This window comes from Crocuta crocuta, unplaced genomic scaffold, assembly GCF_008692635.1.
Source record: "Crocuta crocuta isolate KB4526 unplaced genomic scaffold, BGI_CrCroc_1.0 scaffold299, whole genome shotgun sequence".
NCBI lineage: Eukaryota > Metazoa > Chordata > Mammalia > Carnivora > Hyaenidae > Crocuta > Crocuta crocuta.
The window spans coordinates 10,160,893-10,179,186 of record NW_027532747.1 but is presented as its reverse complement, the minus strand read 5'-3'; the positions used below and the strand labels follow the sequence as shown (position 1 = coordinate 10,179,186).

General features: G+C 38.5%; 1 protein-coding gene across 1 annotated transcript in view; it reads right to left on the bottom strand.

Moving 5' to 3' along the window:
- Window positions 1-18,294, bottom strand: part of CATSPERB (catsper channel auxiliary subunit beta) — a 115,461-nt gene that overhangs the window by 46,881 nt on the left and 50,286 nt on the right. The window contains exons 11-15 of the mRNA XM_077780838.1: window positions 17,276-17,342; window positions 16,948-16,994; window positions 16,390-16,542; window positions 14,420-14,572; window positions 7,860-8,004 (exon numbers count right to left, since the gene is read on the bottom strand). Coding sequence (XP_077636964.1) covers window positions 7,860-8,004; window positions 14,420-14,572; window positions 16,390-16,542; window positions 16,948-16,994; window positions 17,276-17,342 — 565 coding nt within the window. The remainder of the gene's footprint in view (window positions 1-7,859; window positions 8,005-14,419; window positions 14,573-16,389; window positions 16,543-16,947; window positions 16,995-17,275; window positions 17,343-18,294) is intronic.

Here is an 18,294-nt window from a genome sequence, read left to right as displayed (position 1 = left end):
TGAGCTGTCAGCACAGAGTCCAATGCGGGGCTCAAACCCCTGAACTGTGAGATCATGACCTGAAGTCAGATGGTTAACCAACTGAATCACCCAGGTGCCCCAAAATGTTTATTTATTTTGACAGAGAGAGAGAAAGAGAGAGTGTGCATGTGCAGGCAGGGGAGGGACAGAGAGAGAGAGGGAGAGAGAGAATCTCAAGCAGGTTCCACGCTGTCAGCACCGAGCCCCTGTGAGGCTCAATCTTGTGACCTGTGTCGAAATCAAAAGTCGAATGCTTAACTGACTGAGCCACCCAGGTGCCCCTATTTGCATTAGCTCTTAAATCAAAAGGACTTTAATGGTTTTCTCCCGTTGCTAATCTCTGGGTATTTTAGTGTCATTGCTGGTTCCTTTAGCGCTGTCCACTGCTCTGCAAATAGCCACCTTATAAAGCTCTTCAAGTGAACACTTGGCGTGGAATCACGTTCCCTGCCAGGACTAGAAGCAGCATAATATTTTTACTAGAAATGTCTCTGGAAAATAGAATATCCAGGCTGGATTCTGGGACTGAGTTCCTCCCCTAGTTAAGGGATGCACAGAGGACCTCTGTGTCTGGTGGCTACCGTGACACCGGCAATCCACAGCAAGCTACGACATTGCAGTTACTCCAAGTATTATTGCAGGAGCGTGGGACGGCGTACTCTGGAGGGTAGCACTTTAAATGGTCAAATGCGGTTGCTGTACTTGACAACCATGACAATTATGGTTTTTACAAAGATTGTAGGGAGGTGTGACCTTTATGGATATACTAAAGAGTTCACAAACAACAACAACAGTAGCTGATGACCTTGAGTGTTCAGCTCAAGGCCACAGTAGAAAACCTGACAGCTATATGGGGAGTGAAGAACCTCACTTCATACCACACATGAAAACAGAAATTTCGCACAGACCTACATAACCAATCTAAAACAATCTGCGAGGACACAGGAGAATATCTTCATAACTTTGGGCTAGGCAAAGATTTCTCAAACAGGATAAAAGAAGCAGCACTTGCCGTAAAGAAAAGATTGATAAGCTGAACTTTTATTTTTTATTTTATTTTTTTTTAAATATTTTTTATTTATTTCTAGGAGAGAGAGAGAGCGTGAGCAGAGGAGGGTCAGAGAGAGAGGGAGTCACAGACTGAAACAGGCTCCAGGCTCTGAGCTGGCAGTCAGCACAGAGCCCGATGCGGGGCTCGAACCCATGAACCGCGAGATCATGACCTAAGCGAAAGTCGGACACTTAACCGACTAAGCCACCCAGGCGCCCCGATAAGCTGAACTTTTAAAAATTAATAATTTTGCCCCTCAGAGGACACTGTAAAGGGAATAGAAAAGACAAGCCATTGGTTGGAAAAAAATGTTTGCATGTCCTATTTCTAAAAGAGGACTCAGGTCTATAATACATTAAAAATTCATAGCAATCAATAAAAAGGTCATTCCAATAAAAACTCGATTACAAAAAGGCTTGAGATAGTTTACCAAAAAAATATAAAAGTTGGTCAATGAAAATACAAAAATGTGCTGAACGTTATTACTCGTGCAAAGCAAATCTTCAGTGGATCAACTACGTACTGGTCCTAAAGGCTATTTAAAAAACTAACAATCTAAGTGCTGGTGAGAAGGAGGCACAAGAAGAATTCCTTCATATTCCTCCTGGGACAATAAATTGATACAATGACTTTGGAAAAATGTTGATAGTACTTAACATGAGTTTTTTTCCACAAAAATCTAGACCAACAGACACTTTAAAGTGCAATAGTTCTATTCTGAGGTGTATACCAAACAGAAATGAAAGCTCTGTCCAGCAAAAGACTAACACAAAAATGTTCAAGGCTTCTCTATTTATAATTAGCACCCAATGGAAACAATTCATATACCTACTAGACATGGAAGAGATAGAGTATTCAGACAGTGGAAGATGACACAGCAGTGAAAGAGAATAACTTGCTGCATCAGTAAGGAGGAATATCACAGTCATAATGTTGACTGAAAAAATAGATACATGCATAACTATATTTATGTGAAGTTCAAAACCAATCTATGGTATTAGAAGTCAGAATAATGGCTATCCTTAAAAGTATCCTGATGGGAAAGTGGCATGAGGGAGCTTTCTGGAATTCTGGAAATAATCCACATCTCACTCTACCAACTCCCCCAATATTACTCGTAGCCATTTTCGTTTATTTCATAACCCTACGAAGGCCGATCATGAGATCCTGAAATGCTATGTCACAGCTGCTGTCTCCACAAATGTTCCAGAAAATACACCAAGAAGGTGAACCTGATACCGACAGAAATTGAATCAAAGTTTAAAATTGAGCTGGAAAAAAACTGAACATAGGATCTATAAATACAGTGGTGAAGACGTGGAGAAATAGAATCAGAATTCTGTGGTCTCTCCTCATCCTTGAGTAAGGAAGAACCAATGAGGAGATTCTATGATGGCGACGCCGAGTTCTGCTGGTGTGCATCAAGGACACAGTACTGAGGTCAAAGAAATCTTGCATTTTGAAGTCATATCAGAAAGCTTTAGGGGCGCGTGGGTGGCTTAGTCGGTTAAGAGTCCGACTTTCGCTTAGGTCACGATCTCGCGGTTCGTGGATTCGAGCCCCGCGTCGGGCTCTGTGCTGACTGCCAACTCAGAGCCTGGAGCCTGTTTCAGTCTGTGACTCCCTCTCTCTCTGACCCTCCCCTGCTCACGCTGTCTCTCTCTCTCTCTCCTAGAAATAAATTTAAAAAACATTAAAAAAAAAGAAAGCTTTAGAAGGCTTACTGCTTAAAATCATATCAGAGACCAGAAAAAACTGGTTTGAAGCTAAACAGTAAAGAATGCTGGCTTGTTAAAAACAAACAACATCAATGAACCCTGCCTCACTCTTATCTTGGGAATAGTCAATAAGCTCACTGTGGTTACACCTAATCAGTTATCTCTAAGTTCAGCCCCGATTCCAAATTTACCCAATAATCTACACAAGTGCTACTTGAGAACTTTTTGGGGAGACTGTATGTCTGAAGGTAAATCTCCTTGCCTATTATGTTATTGATTGAACTTCAGTTTTATTTTTTATTCAGTTGATAGCTTCATCATCTTATGAACACCTAACAAAATGGACCAAAAAACATGTATGAAAACTATAATCCCCTTTGAAGAAAACATAAGTGTAAATCTTCATGACTTTGGATTAGGCAATGGCTGTTTCCTTAGAAAGGACACCAAAAGTGCAAACAACAAAAGGAAAAATAGACAAAGTGAACTTTGTCAAAATTAAAAAATGTTTGTGTATCAAAAAGGACCATGATGCAAGTCAAAAAGATAACCCAGTACGAGAGAAAATATATCCAAATCACGTATCTGTCAAATCTGTCAAGAGACAAATATCCAAAATATATAAAGTACTCTTACAACTCAACAATAAAAAGACAATTAACCCAACTTTAAAATGGGTGAAGGATTCGATCAGACCTTTCTCCAAAGGTGTACAAATGGCCACTAAAAACATGGAAAGCTGCTGAAGGTCATTAATCATTAGTGAAATGCATATCAAAACCACAATGAGATATAATTTCTCACCTACTGAAGTAATTAAAATAAAAAAGACAGACAATAAATAATAAGTGTTGGCGTGGATGTGGAAAAATAATGCTCACACATTGCTGGTGGGAATGTAAACTAGCACAGCCACAGTTTGGCGGTTCTTCAAAATGTAAGCACAGAGTTACCATATGACCCAGCTGTTAGACTCCTACATACATATCCAATGGCACTGAAAGCATATTTCTATACAAAAATTTGAACATAAGTGCTCATAAAAGCATGATTCACAAGAGCTAAAAAGTGTTTAAATATCAACTGTCCATCAACTCAAATGTTCTAATAAACAAAATGTGCCCTATCCATAAAATGGAATATTATTTGATCATTAAGAGGAATAAAGTACTGATACCTGCTATAGCAGGATTAAAACCTGAACACATGGGGGTGGCTGGGTGGCTCAGTTGGTTGAGTGCCCAGCCCTGGCTCAGGTCAGGATCTCTGGGTTTGTAAGTTTGAGTCCCACCTCAGGCTTGCTTCTGTCAGTGCAGAGCTCGCTTGGGATCCTCTGTCTCCCTCTCTCTGTCCCCCCGACCCCCCGCTCTCGCTTGTGCACACTCTCATTCAAAAACAAACAAACATTAAGAAAAAAAAAAGACCTGAATACATGTTAAGAGAAATAAGCCAGTCACAAAAGAGCAAAAAGTGTACGATTCCACTTTTATGAGGTACCTAGAGTAGTCAAATCCATTGGGATGAAGGTAGCTGCCTGAGGCTTGCGGGAAGGAAAAATGGGGACTTATTGTTTACTGGGTACAGAATTTTAGTTTGGGAAGATGGAAAAGTTGTAGAGGGAGATGGACAGTGTTGATGGCTGCCCAACAACGTGAATGTACTCAATGCCAGTTCATTGATGAGCATGGTTCATTTAACATTTATCATGATTAAAATGCTAAATTTTGTGCTAGGTATACTTTACCACAAAAATAAATAACAAACAAAAAACCAAAACAAAACCACCAGCAATGATCAAAAAAGGAAAAAGAACAATATGCCAAAACATAGAAAAGAAAGTGCTAAGAAAGAAAAATTTTGATGTAACAGGCTCCACCACTCTACACCTGGCCCTTTTAGGTAATATTGTGAGAAGAAAGGTAAATCAACAAAATCCTGAGGACTCTCAGTAACATTCTCCTCACGAGAGAGAAGTTGACAATGGAAAAGATGGTACTCTAAGGAAAAAAAATCAAACCCTCTTGAGCGTAGCCAGGTTTACCACCTCCCAAGGCACTGCACTAGGAGAGCAAGTCCAAGTGCTACCTTAATGAGGTGAAACAAACAGGTCTCAGGAATAATCCACCTACATTCTATTAGAGCAAATAGAAGATTTGACCAGTGCTGTACACTTTGTGATGAATTAGAGATAAAGAAAGAAGGATCAGAGATAGAAGGTGGAGAAGACGTAGCGAAGGAAAGGGGTAAAGGGGAAGGTGGGGGATAGCAGAGGGAAGGAGAATGAAAAGGCAGAGAAGGTAGGTACTAATAGCATTTAAAAGCTATAAGAATCCAGTTGAGATGAAGCCTATCCCAAGATAAGGCAAAATTTCCCCTGTATTTTGCATCAAAAGACCTTAATAAATTAATAGATTCAACAAAACAAGATCTCAAAGACCTAGTAATTGAATAACAAAATGAAATGAAAATGTAGGTCATGGAGATATAGACATGAATAGAGAACCATGTTCCTTTATCATTCTAGGCTCCAAGTCTGGTTAACAAAATTCAACTGATTTGGAAAAGATTGGGCGTCTGTCCCTGTTTCTTTTGCTGCACAAATAAACTGAGAGGAGCTATGGAAGCTTGATCAACGGAATCACAGAATTAAAGTAGATTGAGAGTCATATCATTTATACAATGCCACCTCTTACAAATCATGTGATTTTAGTTGTATCCATTTGTAAAAGTAGGCTAACATTACCTACTTCAGCTGAGGTGCTGTGAATGTTCAATGCAATAGTATTTGTGCTAAGCACACATGTAGCTCAGTAAGTGGGAGTTATTACTGTCTCTTGAGAAAGTAAAACATCACGGAAATTGTAAATGAGAACTTAGTATGTTCCAGGGTCCCCCTCTTTTGGGCTGTTCATAGGATCCTACTTTAGCAGATCCTAAAACTCCATCACTCCCTGGAGGATTCTGGGAAGAGTAGGAAGAGTAGAGTAGGAAGCCCCAGGAATCTGTCTACCCACAAAAATTGCACTGGCAGAAAATATCTGATAATTATTTTGGAATTCCGGAGTCCACTGAAGGCTTGCAACTTCCAGAGTAAGGCTTGGATGGTAGATTATGGTTAATTTCAGCCTTTGGCAGTATTTACCTGCCCTTCACTCAAGCCACCAGGCAGGCAGCTGGGCACATATTCCTGCAGCAACTTGTAAGAGCCAGGGTGGGCAAAGAGATCCCTGTCTTCCAACTCTTGGGATCTGTGCTCCAATCTTTTCATGATAAAAACACTTAACAAACTAGGAATAAAAGATTATCTCAATATTAAAAGCCATTTATGAGAAATCCACAGTGAACATTGAACTCAATGGTGAAAGACTGAAAGGTTTTCTTCTAAGATCAGGAATCAGACAAGAATGTCTGCTTTCACCACTCCTATTCAACACAATACTAAAAGTTCTAGCCAGAGCAATAAGGCAAGAACAAAATACAAAGCATCTAAATCACAAAGGAAGAAGTAAAATGATTTCCGTTCACAGTGATATGATTCTATATGTTGAAACCCCAATAATTCTGCAAAAAAAAGTTAGAATAAACAAATTCAGCAAAATAACACAATATAAAATCAATACATAAAGATCAGTTGTATTTCAATATACTAACAAAGAATAATCAGAAAAGGAAATTAGAAAAACAATTCCATTTATAATATCATCAAAAAGAATAAACTACTTAGGAATTAACCTAACCAAGGAGATTAAGGGCAACCCACAGAATGGAAAAAAAAATGTTTGCAAATGTTTGATAAAGGATTAATATCCAGAATATATAGAGAACTTCTACAACTCAGCAATACAAAAAGAGGCATTCTGATTAATAAATTGGCAAAGGACTTTAATAGAAATTTCTCCTGAGAAGATACACAAATGGCCAATAAGAACAAGAAAAGATGCTCAATCGTTAGGAAAATGCGAATCAAAACTATGAGATACTACCTCACACCCATTAGGATGACCACTATCAACAACAACAACAACAGAAAATAACAAGTGTTGGCAAGGATGCAGAGGAATTAAAACTCTTGTGTGGGCAGTGGGAATGTAAAATGGTACAGCTACTGTGGAAAAGAGAATTAAATTTCTCAAAAACTTAAAAAAGTAGAATTACCATATGATTCAGCAAGTCCACTTCTGGGTGTACACCCAAAAGAGTCGAAAGCAAGGTTTCCAAGAGATATTTGTACACCTATGCTCATAGCAGCACTATTCAAAATAGCTAAAACATAGAAGCAACACTGGGTGGCTCAGTCGGTTGAGCGTCCGACTTCGGCTCAGGTCATGATCTCACGGTTCGTGGGTTTGAGCCCCACGTCGGGCTCTGTGCTGACAGCTCAGAGCCTGGAGCCTGTTTCAGATTCTGTGTTTCCCTCTCTCTCTGACCCTCCCCTGCTCGCGCTGTCTTTCTCTCTCAGAAATAAATAAAACATTAAAAAAATTTAAAAAAAAACATAGAAGCAACACAAAGGTCCCTTGATGCAATGAAAAGATAGGCAAATAGTGGTATATACATGCAATGGAATGTTATTTAGTCTGACAAATGAAGAAAATTCTGACACCTGTTACAATTCAGATGAACCCTGAAGACATTATGCCAAGTGAAGTAAGCCAGTCACCAAAGGACAAATACTGGATGATTCCACTTATATGAGTGACCTAGAGTAGTCACAATCAGAGAGACAGAAAGCAGAATGGGACTTGCGGGGAGGGGGGAAGGGGAAATGAGGATTTATTTTTTAAGGGGCACAGAGTTTTAGTTTTATAAGATGGAGAGTTCTGAAGATGGACGATGCTGATGGCAGCAGACCATTTTGAATGTATGTAATACTATCAAACGGTATACTTTAAAACTGAGTAGCATGGTCAACTTTATGTTATGTGTATTTTGCCACAATAAAAATATTTTTTTAAAAATCCATCACCACTAATAGGTTTGAGACCTTAAGATTAGTTGATTAAAATGGAAGAGTTTTTTTCACCCTGGCTCACATGTAGTGCTTACACCAATAAAAGAGAATTCCTCACCTGCCTTTGTCAAGTAAACATTTCCACTTTGGGAAACAAAAGTAATATCTGATGTATAAAAACTGTGGTAAGTGTTCTTTATGATATCATCATGAAAGTCCGCTAAAAATTCGAACGTGTTGCCACCGTCCATTGAAAGCCATACCTAAGGAAATAAAAAGATAATAGCTCACTGAACGGCTGCCATCTGACAGTCAGCATTAGCCTATCGGCCTCATCTTCCTAGGTAAGAAAAGTCCTATAGTGTCGTCTTTTCCATATTCCTGCATCCATCACACGCATAAGCGAACACACGTACAGACGCCTTACCCACTTGGTCAACACTCTAGTTCTCTCTCCTAGGGTTTGGATGACAGTGTATGTGGCAGAGTCTCAGGTCTACACAGTGTGCATGGTGAATGGTGAATGTATAAGAGAATGAAGTTATCCCATCATCTCCCAAGAAGATGAAATGCTGGGTGTACTTGGATAGGAAGGAGAGCACTTACCTCATACCGACATAAGACTTCTATGTTCCAGACACCCAGCCAATCTGTATGTGACAATGTTTTGTGTGGAAGAGCCCCTGGACACTTGCAAGGGCGTGTTTTGGGACCTTGGTAATAAATCCTCACATATACTCCACCATAGCATGTGAGTGTCTTTACTCCTTCATCTTTCAGTTAAGAGTTGCTTGAAAATAAATCAGATCCTGTATTGGATGAATCCTCCTTGGTACCTTTTTTAATAGCCTAAGTCTTAGTCAGATGAAGATTTCAGGTTTTTAAAGTTCTTTTCAATGACAAGTTATAGCTGAAAATAGGCTTTTCTTAATTTTAACAGATTATAAATGTAGGTGAAGTCTCTTTGACAACCATCAAAATAATTTTCCTTCTATACCTTATCTTAGATAATTGTGGTCTCCTCTATCCCTTTCCAGACTCTTCTCTTTTTTACTTAGTTAATACAGCTAAGAGTTGATCAATTTTGGTGACCTTTCAACTTTCAAAGAACCAGTTCTTAGTTTTGTTGATTTTCCCTATTATTTTTGTATTCTCTATTGCCTTTATCTCTGTTCTAATTTTTGTTCTTTCCTTCCATCTGCTAACTTTGGGTTTGATTTGTTCTTCTTTTCATAGTTAAGGTATAAAGTCAGGTTGTTGAATTGAGATTTTTCTTTAATAATGTATGTATTTATAGCTATAAATTTTCCTGTCAGTACTGCTATTGCTGCATCCCATAAATTTGGTGTGTTTTGTTTTCATTTTAACATTTAAAAAATGTTTTTATCTATTTTGAAGAGAGAAAGAGAGAGAATTCTAGCAAGGGATGGACAGAGAGAGGGAGGCACAGATTCTAAAGCAGCTCCAGGCTCTGAGCTGTCAGCACAGAGCCTGATGTGGGGCTCTAACCCATGAACCATCAGATCATGACCTGAGCCAAAGTTGGATGCTTAACTGACTGAACCACCTGGGTACTCCTTCATTTTAATTTTCTTAAGATATTTTCTAATTTTCCTTCTGACTACTTCTTTGACTCACTGGTTGTTTAAAAATGTGTTGTTTAATTCCCATACACTTGTGGATTTTCCAGTTTTCTTTCTACTATTGATTTCTAGTTTTGTTCCGTTATGATCAGGAAAAAACCCTTTGTATAATTTCAGTTACTTTAAATGTTTTGAGACTTTTTTGTAGCCTCACTTAGGTTCTGTCCTAAAGAATTCTCTGTGTGTATTTGAGAAGAATTTATATTCTGCTGTTGTCAAGTGGAGTCATCTGATTAGTCTGTTAGGTCTAATTGGTCTACAGTGTCGTTCAAGTCTTCTGTGTTCTTATTTATCTTCTGTTGGGTTTTTCTATCCATTATTGAAAGCAGGGTATTGAAGGCCCCCTCTGTTACATTGTAATTTTTCTCTTCAATTCTTTTAAAGTTTGCTTCTTTATATTTAGGAGCTCTGACGGCTTAGGGCATAAATGTTTATAATTGTTAGATCTTCTTGATGAACTGAACTTTTATCTTATATAACATCCTTCTTTGTCTCTTTACAACACTTTCTGACTTATAGTTTATTTTGTATGATATTAGTATAGCCAACCCTGCTCTCTTTTGGTGACTATTTTCATCGAATATTTTTTTCAACCCTTTTACTTTCAGGTTATGTGTGTGCTTAGATCTAAAGTGAATTTCTTGTAGGCAGCACATGGTTGCATCCTGAGAGCTTTTGTTATTGCTTTTTGTTTTTATGCATTCAGCTTATTTTTCTCTTTTGACCGGGCAATGTAATCCATTTACATCTAAAGTAGTTACTGATATGGAAGGACTTACTACTGCCATTTTATTTTTGTGTGTGTGTCTTATAGCTTTCCTTGACATTACACTATTTGTAGTGACATTCTTTGATTTCCTTATTTTCTTGTGCATATATCCTATACATTTTTTCTTTGGGGTAACCATTACAATAAAACATCTTAAAGTTATAGCATTCTTTTAAATCTGATAAAAACTTCATTGTGTACAAAAGCTCCTCTTACATAGCACTACCTCCCCACTTTATGCCACTGAGGTCACAAATTACATCTTTTTATATTATATCCTTATGAACATAGGATTATAGCTTTTTAAAGTGAGTTTCTCATTTAAATTCTATACAAAAACTAAAAGTGAATTTATGCACCAAAAATTACACTCCAAGTTACTAAATTTGCCCATGTATTTATGTTATTGGAAAACTTTTTAATTTTCATGTGACTTTATGATGCTACCTAGCATCCTTTATTTTCACCTTGAAGGAATCTCTTCAATAATTTCTTTCCTCCCCTTTCTCCCTCCCCCTTTCTCTCCTTCCTTCTTCCCTCCCTCCCTTCTCCCCTTCCTTCCTTCCATCCTTTCTGAAAGGTCTAGTTGTAATGAACTCCCCCATCTTTAGTTTATCTGGGAAATCTTATTTTCTCCTTCAATTTTGAATGACAGCCAAATATAGTATTCTTGATTGACATTTTTTTTTCCTCTCAGCACTTTGAATATATTATCCCACTCACTGCTGGCTTGCAAGAATTCTGCTGAGAAACCCACTGATAATCTTATGGAATTTCCCTTGTATATAATGAGCTACTTTTTTTTTCATTGCTTTTAAGATTCTTTGTTGACTTTTGACATTTTGATTATGTCTCAGTGTTGGTCTTTTTGGATTTATCCTGATTGCAATTCTTTAAGCTTCTTTAATTTATACATCCATTTCTTTCCTCCGCTTTGGAAAATTCCAGTCATTACTTCTCTAAATAAGTTCTCTGCCCCTTTCTCTCTTTCTTTTCCTTCTGTAATTCCCATATTGCAGAGATAGGTCTGTCTGATAGACCCTATAAGTCTCTGAGACTCTTCATTTTCTTCATTCTTTTTTGCTTTTTGCTTCTCTGACTTGATGGTATCAAATAGTAAGTCTACCATTCAACTCCTCTGAGTGAGGACTTCAGCTCAGTTATTGGATGTTGCAGCTCCAGAACACCTGTTTGACTTTTATAGTTCCTATGTTTTATATTCTCCATTAGTTCATTATTTTCTTGATTTCGTTGTCTAGTTATGTTTGCTTCTAGTTAATTGAGCATCTTTATGACAGTTGCTTAAAATCCTTTGTCAGGCAGCTCAGAAGTCTGCATTTCTTTACGGTCATTTTCTGGGGTTTTGTTCTGTTGCTTTGACTGGGCCCTGTTTCCCTGTTTCTTTGCACGCTTTGTGATGCTGTTGTTTGGAGACTTGGGCATTTGATTACACAACCACTTCTCCCACTGTTTATGGACTGGCTTCACGCAGACCCTTACCAGTCAGATCAACTAGACACTCTAGGGCTTCTCAAACCTCTTCTAAGGATGTGTTTTCTCTGGCCTGTGCTGTGTTTTTAGTATTCCAAGTTGCCTCAGCAGTTTATCCCTCTCCTTCCAGACACGCATAAGCTCTTGCTGCTCCTGGCATGTGCCCGTAGAACTGCAGCTTTAAAGTGCTGCAGAGGTCATATCTGTTTTCAACAGTTTCCGAACAAGGCTGCCAGTTCCATCAGTGCTCTGAGTTAGGTGACACAGATTCCCCAGTCTGGCCAGAATGTTGGACACACAGTTAATTATTTTGTTTCCATCCTGAGGGAGGATTCCTGGAGAGGGAGGCTTCCTCCAAGTGGTGCTGCATTAAGTCAGACAGAAGAAGAGGCATGGATGGATATGGAAGATGTTCTAAGTCTCCCTATCCCTTTTGTTGGAATCTCTTGGGCTTGAGGTTGGTCTGGATGCTGTAACTTCTCAAATGGATTCTAGAGTTCTTTCAAAGGTATTGTGGTCTGTATATTGTTACACTGGTGTCTCTGGGGGAAACGGATGGTCTGACGCTTCCAGCTCCACCATCTTGCCAAGGCTCCTCCTCCTCCTTTTCAGCAGTTTCCAAAAAAAATGCTGCTAGTCCCGTCAGTGCTCTGGGTTAGGCAAGACTGAAACCAGTCCCTTGAGCATCCCTCAGACAAGCCAAAATGTTGGATGCAAGATCCACATTTTGTTTCTATCCCAAGGGAAGATCCCTTGTGTGTGTTTTCTCCTGGTTGTGCCATGCTAGGGTGGTTGGGGGTAGGGCACAGATGGGCAAATTTTCCTACCCCTTTTGTTAGAATCCCTTTCTGGGTTTCTGTTGTTCTGGGTGCTGTAAGTAATCAACGGGTCTCTAGAGTTCTTGCAAGGGCACTCTGATCTGTATTTTGTTGCTAACTCACTGAGTCTGTGGGAGCGCAAGGGCCCAAAGCTTCTAAATTTGCCATCTTGCAGACCCAGAATTCCTTTTCATGAAAGTGGTGCTGTTTTTTTTAATGGCCACTGGTTGTTGTTGTTATTTTTTTTTATGTCCTGATTTTTGTGTCCAGGGTATGCTATCCTGATTTCAGAAAGGTATTTACTTATATTTTTCTGTAAAGGTTTTCGTATTTAAATTATTAATCCATCAGGAGTTGGACTTGATGTATGTTGCAACATTTTTCATATGTAACCAATACTTCCCATCCTACTATAAGCAGTCTTTTCTTTTCCCCTCAGCTGTGATGCCATTTTTGCCTCGATCAACATTCTAGATATGGCTGGGTCTATTTGTAGGCTTTCTATTTCATTCCATTGGTCACTTGGTCTGTTTCTGGGTCAAAACACATTATCATAATTATGACAACTTTTTAAAAAGTATTAATATCTTGTAGTTCAAATCCCTCATCTTTATTCTTCTTTAGATGTGTCTTGGGAGGTGCCTGGGTGGCTCCGTTGGTTAAGTGTTTGACTCCTGATTTGGGCTCAAATCATGATTTCACAGTTCATGGGATCAAGCCCCATATCAGGTTCTGTGTTGACAGTGCAGAACATGCTTGGGATTCTCTCTCTCCCTCTCTGCCTCTCCCCTGCTCCTGCTCACTCTCACTCTCAAAATAAATAAATAAACTTTAAAAAAGTATGCTTTCAAATTTGTTGATCATGGGCAGAAATGAAATTGACTTTCCCTTCCACCTTAACTCTTTTACTTCTTTTAAATAATTTGTATCTTTTAAGTTTTCTATACAGGCAATCAGATCTTCTGTAAGTAAATAGTTTGTTTACTTTTTATTGTTTATGCCTTTGATTTCTTAACTTTTTTTGTCCTATTGCATTTCCTTCTGTACACTCTTTTACTTCCTAATAACCTCTTGATAAAAATAGAACTGTGGTTAAATATAGCTCTTTGTCTTCTCCGACGTGTGTGCACTCCCACAACTGAACACAGAGAAGAACATACAATAATCTTGAACTGGTCACATTTGGAATTTATGAGCACAAAGTGCAAGCAATCGTACTGCCTTCCCTCATCAGTCATCCACTGTCCCGCTCTCTAGGCAACTATTTCACTCTGTTCTCTTTCCTCAAACCCCCAACACTCCTCCATCTGCATGTTCAAATAATAACTTTGATTTTTGTGGCAAAATTAAAAGATAAATTTCCACACCTTTCCATTATCGCACCTATTCACTTACCAGCTCTGGAATCCAAAAGCCCTCCCTTATTCCTGTTACTGTTTTTAGACATGTCGCTCCAGCACTTTCTCCCTCTCTCAACACCAGTTTTTCCCTCTCTACTGAATAATTCCTATTATTCAGGATAACAGGAGAAGACAATAATTCCCATTATTCAGTAGAGCACAAGTGGGGGAGGGGCAGGAGGAGAGAGATAAAGAATCTGAAGCAGGCTGCAGGCTNCGGGGGGGGGGGGCTCGGACCCACAAACCGTGAGATTGTGACCTGAGCTGAAGTTGGACACTTAACCAATAGAGCCACCCCTCTCCCCACCTTCTCTCGATCTCCCTTCCTCCTGCTCCCATTGCTGCATTTTACTGCTCTCCTTTTCAGCAAAACTTTGCAGGATTTGTTTGTATTCACTGTCACTAATTCCTCTCCTCTCATCTCTCTTCATTGGGCATTCTATCTATCTCCCTGATCATCAGAGTGATGCTGCTCTTTACTTGATGTGTAACCACTCAGCATAGAACAAGAGAAGATTTACATCTACCCTAGAGTGGGAAATGTCATGTGTACTCACCTGGTTACCATAAGCATACAGAAAATGGCTTCGCGGATGGAATACCATTCCAACAGGAGAAGAGAATGATGGAGGAAATACGAAATGTGGAAATTTTGTTTTTAATCCTGGCTTGTTATTTTTTAGGGTGTTCACAGAGGCAGTGGTGGTTTTCTAGAAATAGATTAAGCATGAACAAATTGTAAGAATTTTACCATTAATATCACTAGACCATGCTACAATTTTTTGTGTTTCCTGTTACTCAGATTTTGATTAAGATAGGGACACATCTATTAACCAGAATAGAACTGGAAGGATTAGCAACGATCGATGTGTTTTTGCTCTGCCTCTCCCTGCCTTATAGGACCATTTTACAAATGTTGAGCATGAGGTTTAGAAGATTAAATAATTTGTCCAAGCTTCTATAGTAAATGGTATGGGAAGGTTTATTAGAGAACTATTGCTCAAATAGACCAATTCCAATGTCCATGCTTACAACTATCATGGTCAACTACCTTTTAAAAGTGTGGATGCTTGGGCTACATTACAATTCTACTTGGATCATGATGTTGAAGGGGGTCAGAATGTGTACCCCAAGATATGCCACTGTGGTATAGAGATCATCATTAAGCTGTAGACATTTAAGATTCAACAGATGCAGGGGAAAAAAGCCTTCCCTTCTCTAAAAGCAGCAACTTCCGGGAAATAAGGCTATCATTAATTACTCTTCAGAGCAGATCTACTCCCAGAAGGGAGAAGGCAAATAAAATCCACCCCAAATCCCTTCTACAGAGGAGTTTTAAGGCCCGAGGAGACTAAAAACCACTCATACCTGTATAAACAAACATCACAAACTTTCTTATCTCCTGTTAACTCATTATCTTTTCACTTGTTTTCCCTTAAGTGCCTTTCTCACCTGTCCCCTTAAACTATTAGGATAGTATATAATCCTCAAATTGTAGCCACTTTTTTGAGTTTCTCATCAATGATTTTCACCCACGTGTATGTACACTGCATGCATAAATCAATTTGCAGGGCCACAAAAACTGAACATAAGAGGGTAGAAGAAAATTATTTTTTTCTCCCCTAAATTTATAAGGGTAGAGCTTGTCCCATTTTTTGTTCATTTTTTTAGCGTTTATTTATTTTTGAGAAAAAGACAGAGTGTGAGCAGGGGAGGAGCAGAGAGAGAGAGGGAGACTCAGAAACTGAAGCAAGCTCCGGGTTCTGAGCTGTCAGCACAGAGCCTGACGCGGGGCTTGAACTCACGAACCACAAGATCATGACCTGAGCCGAAGCCGGACACTTAACTGACTGAACCACCCAGGTGCCCTATTTTTTGTTCATTTAAACTAATCAACTTATGGAACCTTAACTTTATATAGACCAAGCTCAGCTTATATTCTCCGGGAGAATAAGCAAAGGAGAATCCCTATGCAGACAGCATCATATTTTCCATTTTCATTGAACTGAATGACAAGCAGAGGCAAGAAATCCCTAAAGTGCCTTAAACTGTATTATCAACCACAAATAATTTTGTGGCAGTTAAATTTTATCAGCTCCTACCACCAAAGATAACAAGAACTCAGAGATACATTTGCAAAGGTAAAATTGTTTTTTCTTAAATAGTTTATAGTCAAGTTGGTTTCCATATAACACCCAGTGCTCATCCCCACAAGTGCCCTCCTCCATGCCCATCACCTCCCTTCCCCTCTTCCCTCCCTCCCCCTCCACTACTCTTTTTCCCAATCTTCTCTCCCATGGTCCTCCATTAAGTTCTTCCTAATCCTCCTATACGTGCAAACATATGGTAACTGTCCTTCTCTGCCTGACTTATTTCGCTCAGCGTAACACCCTCTAGTTCCGTCCATGTTGCTACACATGGCCAGATTTCATTCTTTCTCATTGCCTTGTCATACTCCATTGTAGGCAAAGGTAAATTTCCGTTGTTGTGTCATCAGGAGCACCTGCCCCGGGGCTGTGATGCTTACCTGGCTGGAGAAGAGGTAGACTCCAGCATCATGCTCTTGGTCAACGAGAAATGTTACTACGTTTGAAGCAATAGCTTTCGTTCCTTTTAAAATGTCAGGTAAGCAAGGTAGCCATTCATGAAATGGTTCGTTGCTATAAAAGCAAGAGCTGGACTACGAAAAGAGAAAGGAAAAGTTAATGCCATTTTAAAAGTATAAGGTCTAATTAGTTCTACAAGGCAAATTAACTAGTGAACCACTGTGTTCCCCTGATCAACCACCAAAAATAGTGATAAATCTTTGAGGTCTGTGCTTCTCTTCTGGGAGATGTGAGGCCAGAAAACACTGTGAAGCCCCTCTTTCTGGCATGAATTGTTTTTCTAGAACTGCTGTGTAGGTCCTGATTTAACATGACTAGATAATTGCCATTAAACCCAAGTAGAAACACAATTGGGCACAAAGAGGGATGAAGTTGTTCAGTCTATAGAGCTGCCATTTTTTTTTTTTTAGATTAATGACAATCCACGAAATAATCGAAGAAATCAAATTTCTTACCTTTTAAAGTATTTAATACCATACCTCACTCAGGGTCCTGTTTCTCTCAAAGGTGATAGTAACATAATCAACTATAAAATAAAAAGGTACAGAGATTACAAGCAGCTACTATATTTCTAAATGTATCATTAATCAAGTATCTTCAAATTCAATTTTTTCATTTATAACAGGGCCTGCCTATTATCTCAGATTTAATCCCCCTTCCCCTCCTCACACTCAGTTTTAGGCCATTAACTTATATAAAACAAACCTACTTTTCTATTTTATTCTATTTTTATTTTATGTCATTTTATTTCATCTTGATATGCCACTTATATTGAAAAAAGCCGGTTAATATCTCTTTTCAATTTACCTTCAAATTGTTCTCTGTTGGCAAAACATCTTTCATTGTACCACAATTTTCCTTTGACATAGTCAACCTACATAAAGAAAAAAAAATATATCATTTAGGCAAAATAGAAAAACCTAATAAAAACTTCTGAAGTGTAGGAGTTTAGGAGTGTTTAGTTTAGGAGTATGAGGCAAATACATGGAGAAAAAAATGCTATGCCAACAAAGGCAAGGTTTGTAGAATGAGGACAAGAAACAAGAATTAGTGCATGTACTAATATGGAATTTCCCCCTTAATATGTTGCTAAGTGAAAACAGATATATTCATATTTAGAATACAGTGTAAGCAAGTGAGGAGAGTATATATTCATAATTATTTAAATTTACACTTAAAAATCACTGAAGGGGCAAGAGTGTGAGACCCTTGCTTTCTTGATTGTAAGTTCAAGCACCATACTGGATATAGAGGTTACTTAAAAATTAAATAATAAATAAATAAATAAATATCACTGAAAATATTAAAGATGTAGAGGCAGGAAGGACCAGGGAAAGTGTATACAAAGGAGCAAGCAAGACTTCTCAATGCAGATGTTTATGTTAACTGTTTTGGTTTTTTAACCATGGGAATGTATTATTAGTATTTGAAAATAATACTTTTTAGGCTTTGAAAATTCTAATTTCCCTTGCAACATGTTCTGTTTCAAGATCTTTGTCTAGCACTCCATTTTGACTTCTACAGACAGAAAACATAGATATTACATAAAATGAGAGAAATAGCTAAGCATTGCTCATCACCGTTTCCTCTTCTCTTTATCTCCCCAATATCTGTGCTCATTGGTTTATTTTGTTAAAGTTCTCTCTTGAGTATTTTTCTTAGTCTGAATAACCAGGCGATATACTTCCCTGAATTCTTTCTTAATTGGAAAGACGAATCATCTCTTGACTGGAAATAGGATTTTTGGACTTTGGTCCCTCTGTCTTGATAGACTGGAGATGTGGATTTTACTATTTCCAGCTTCTACTGTTGTATAAGTGAAATCT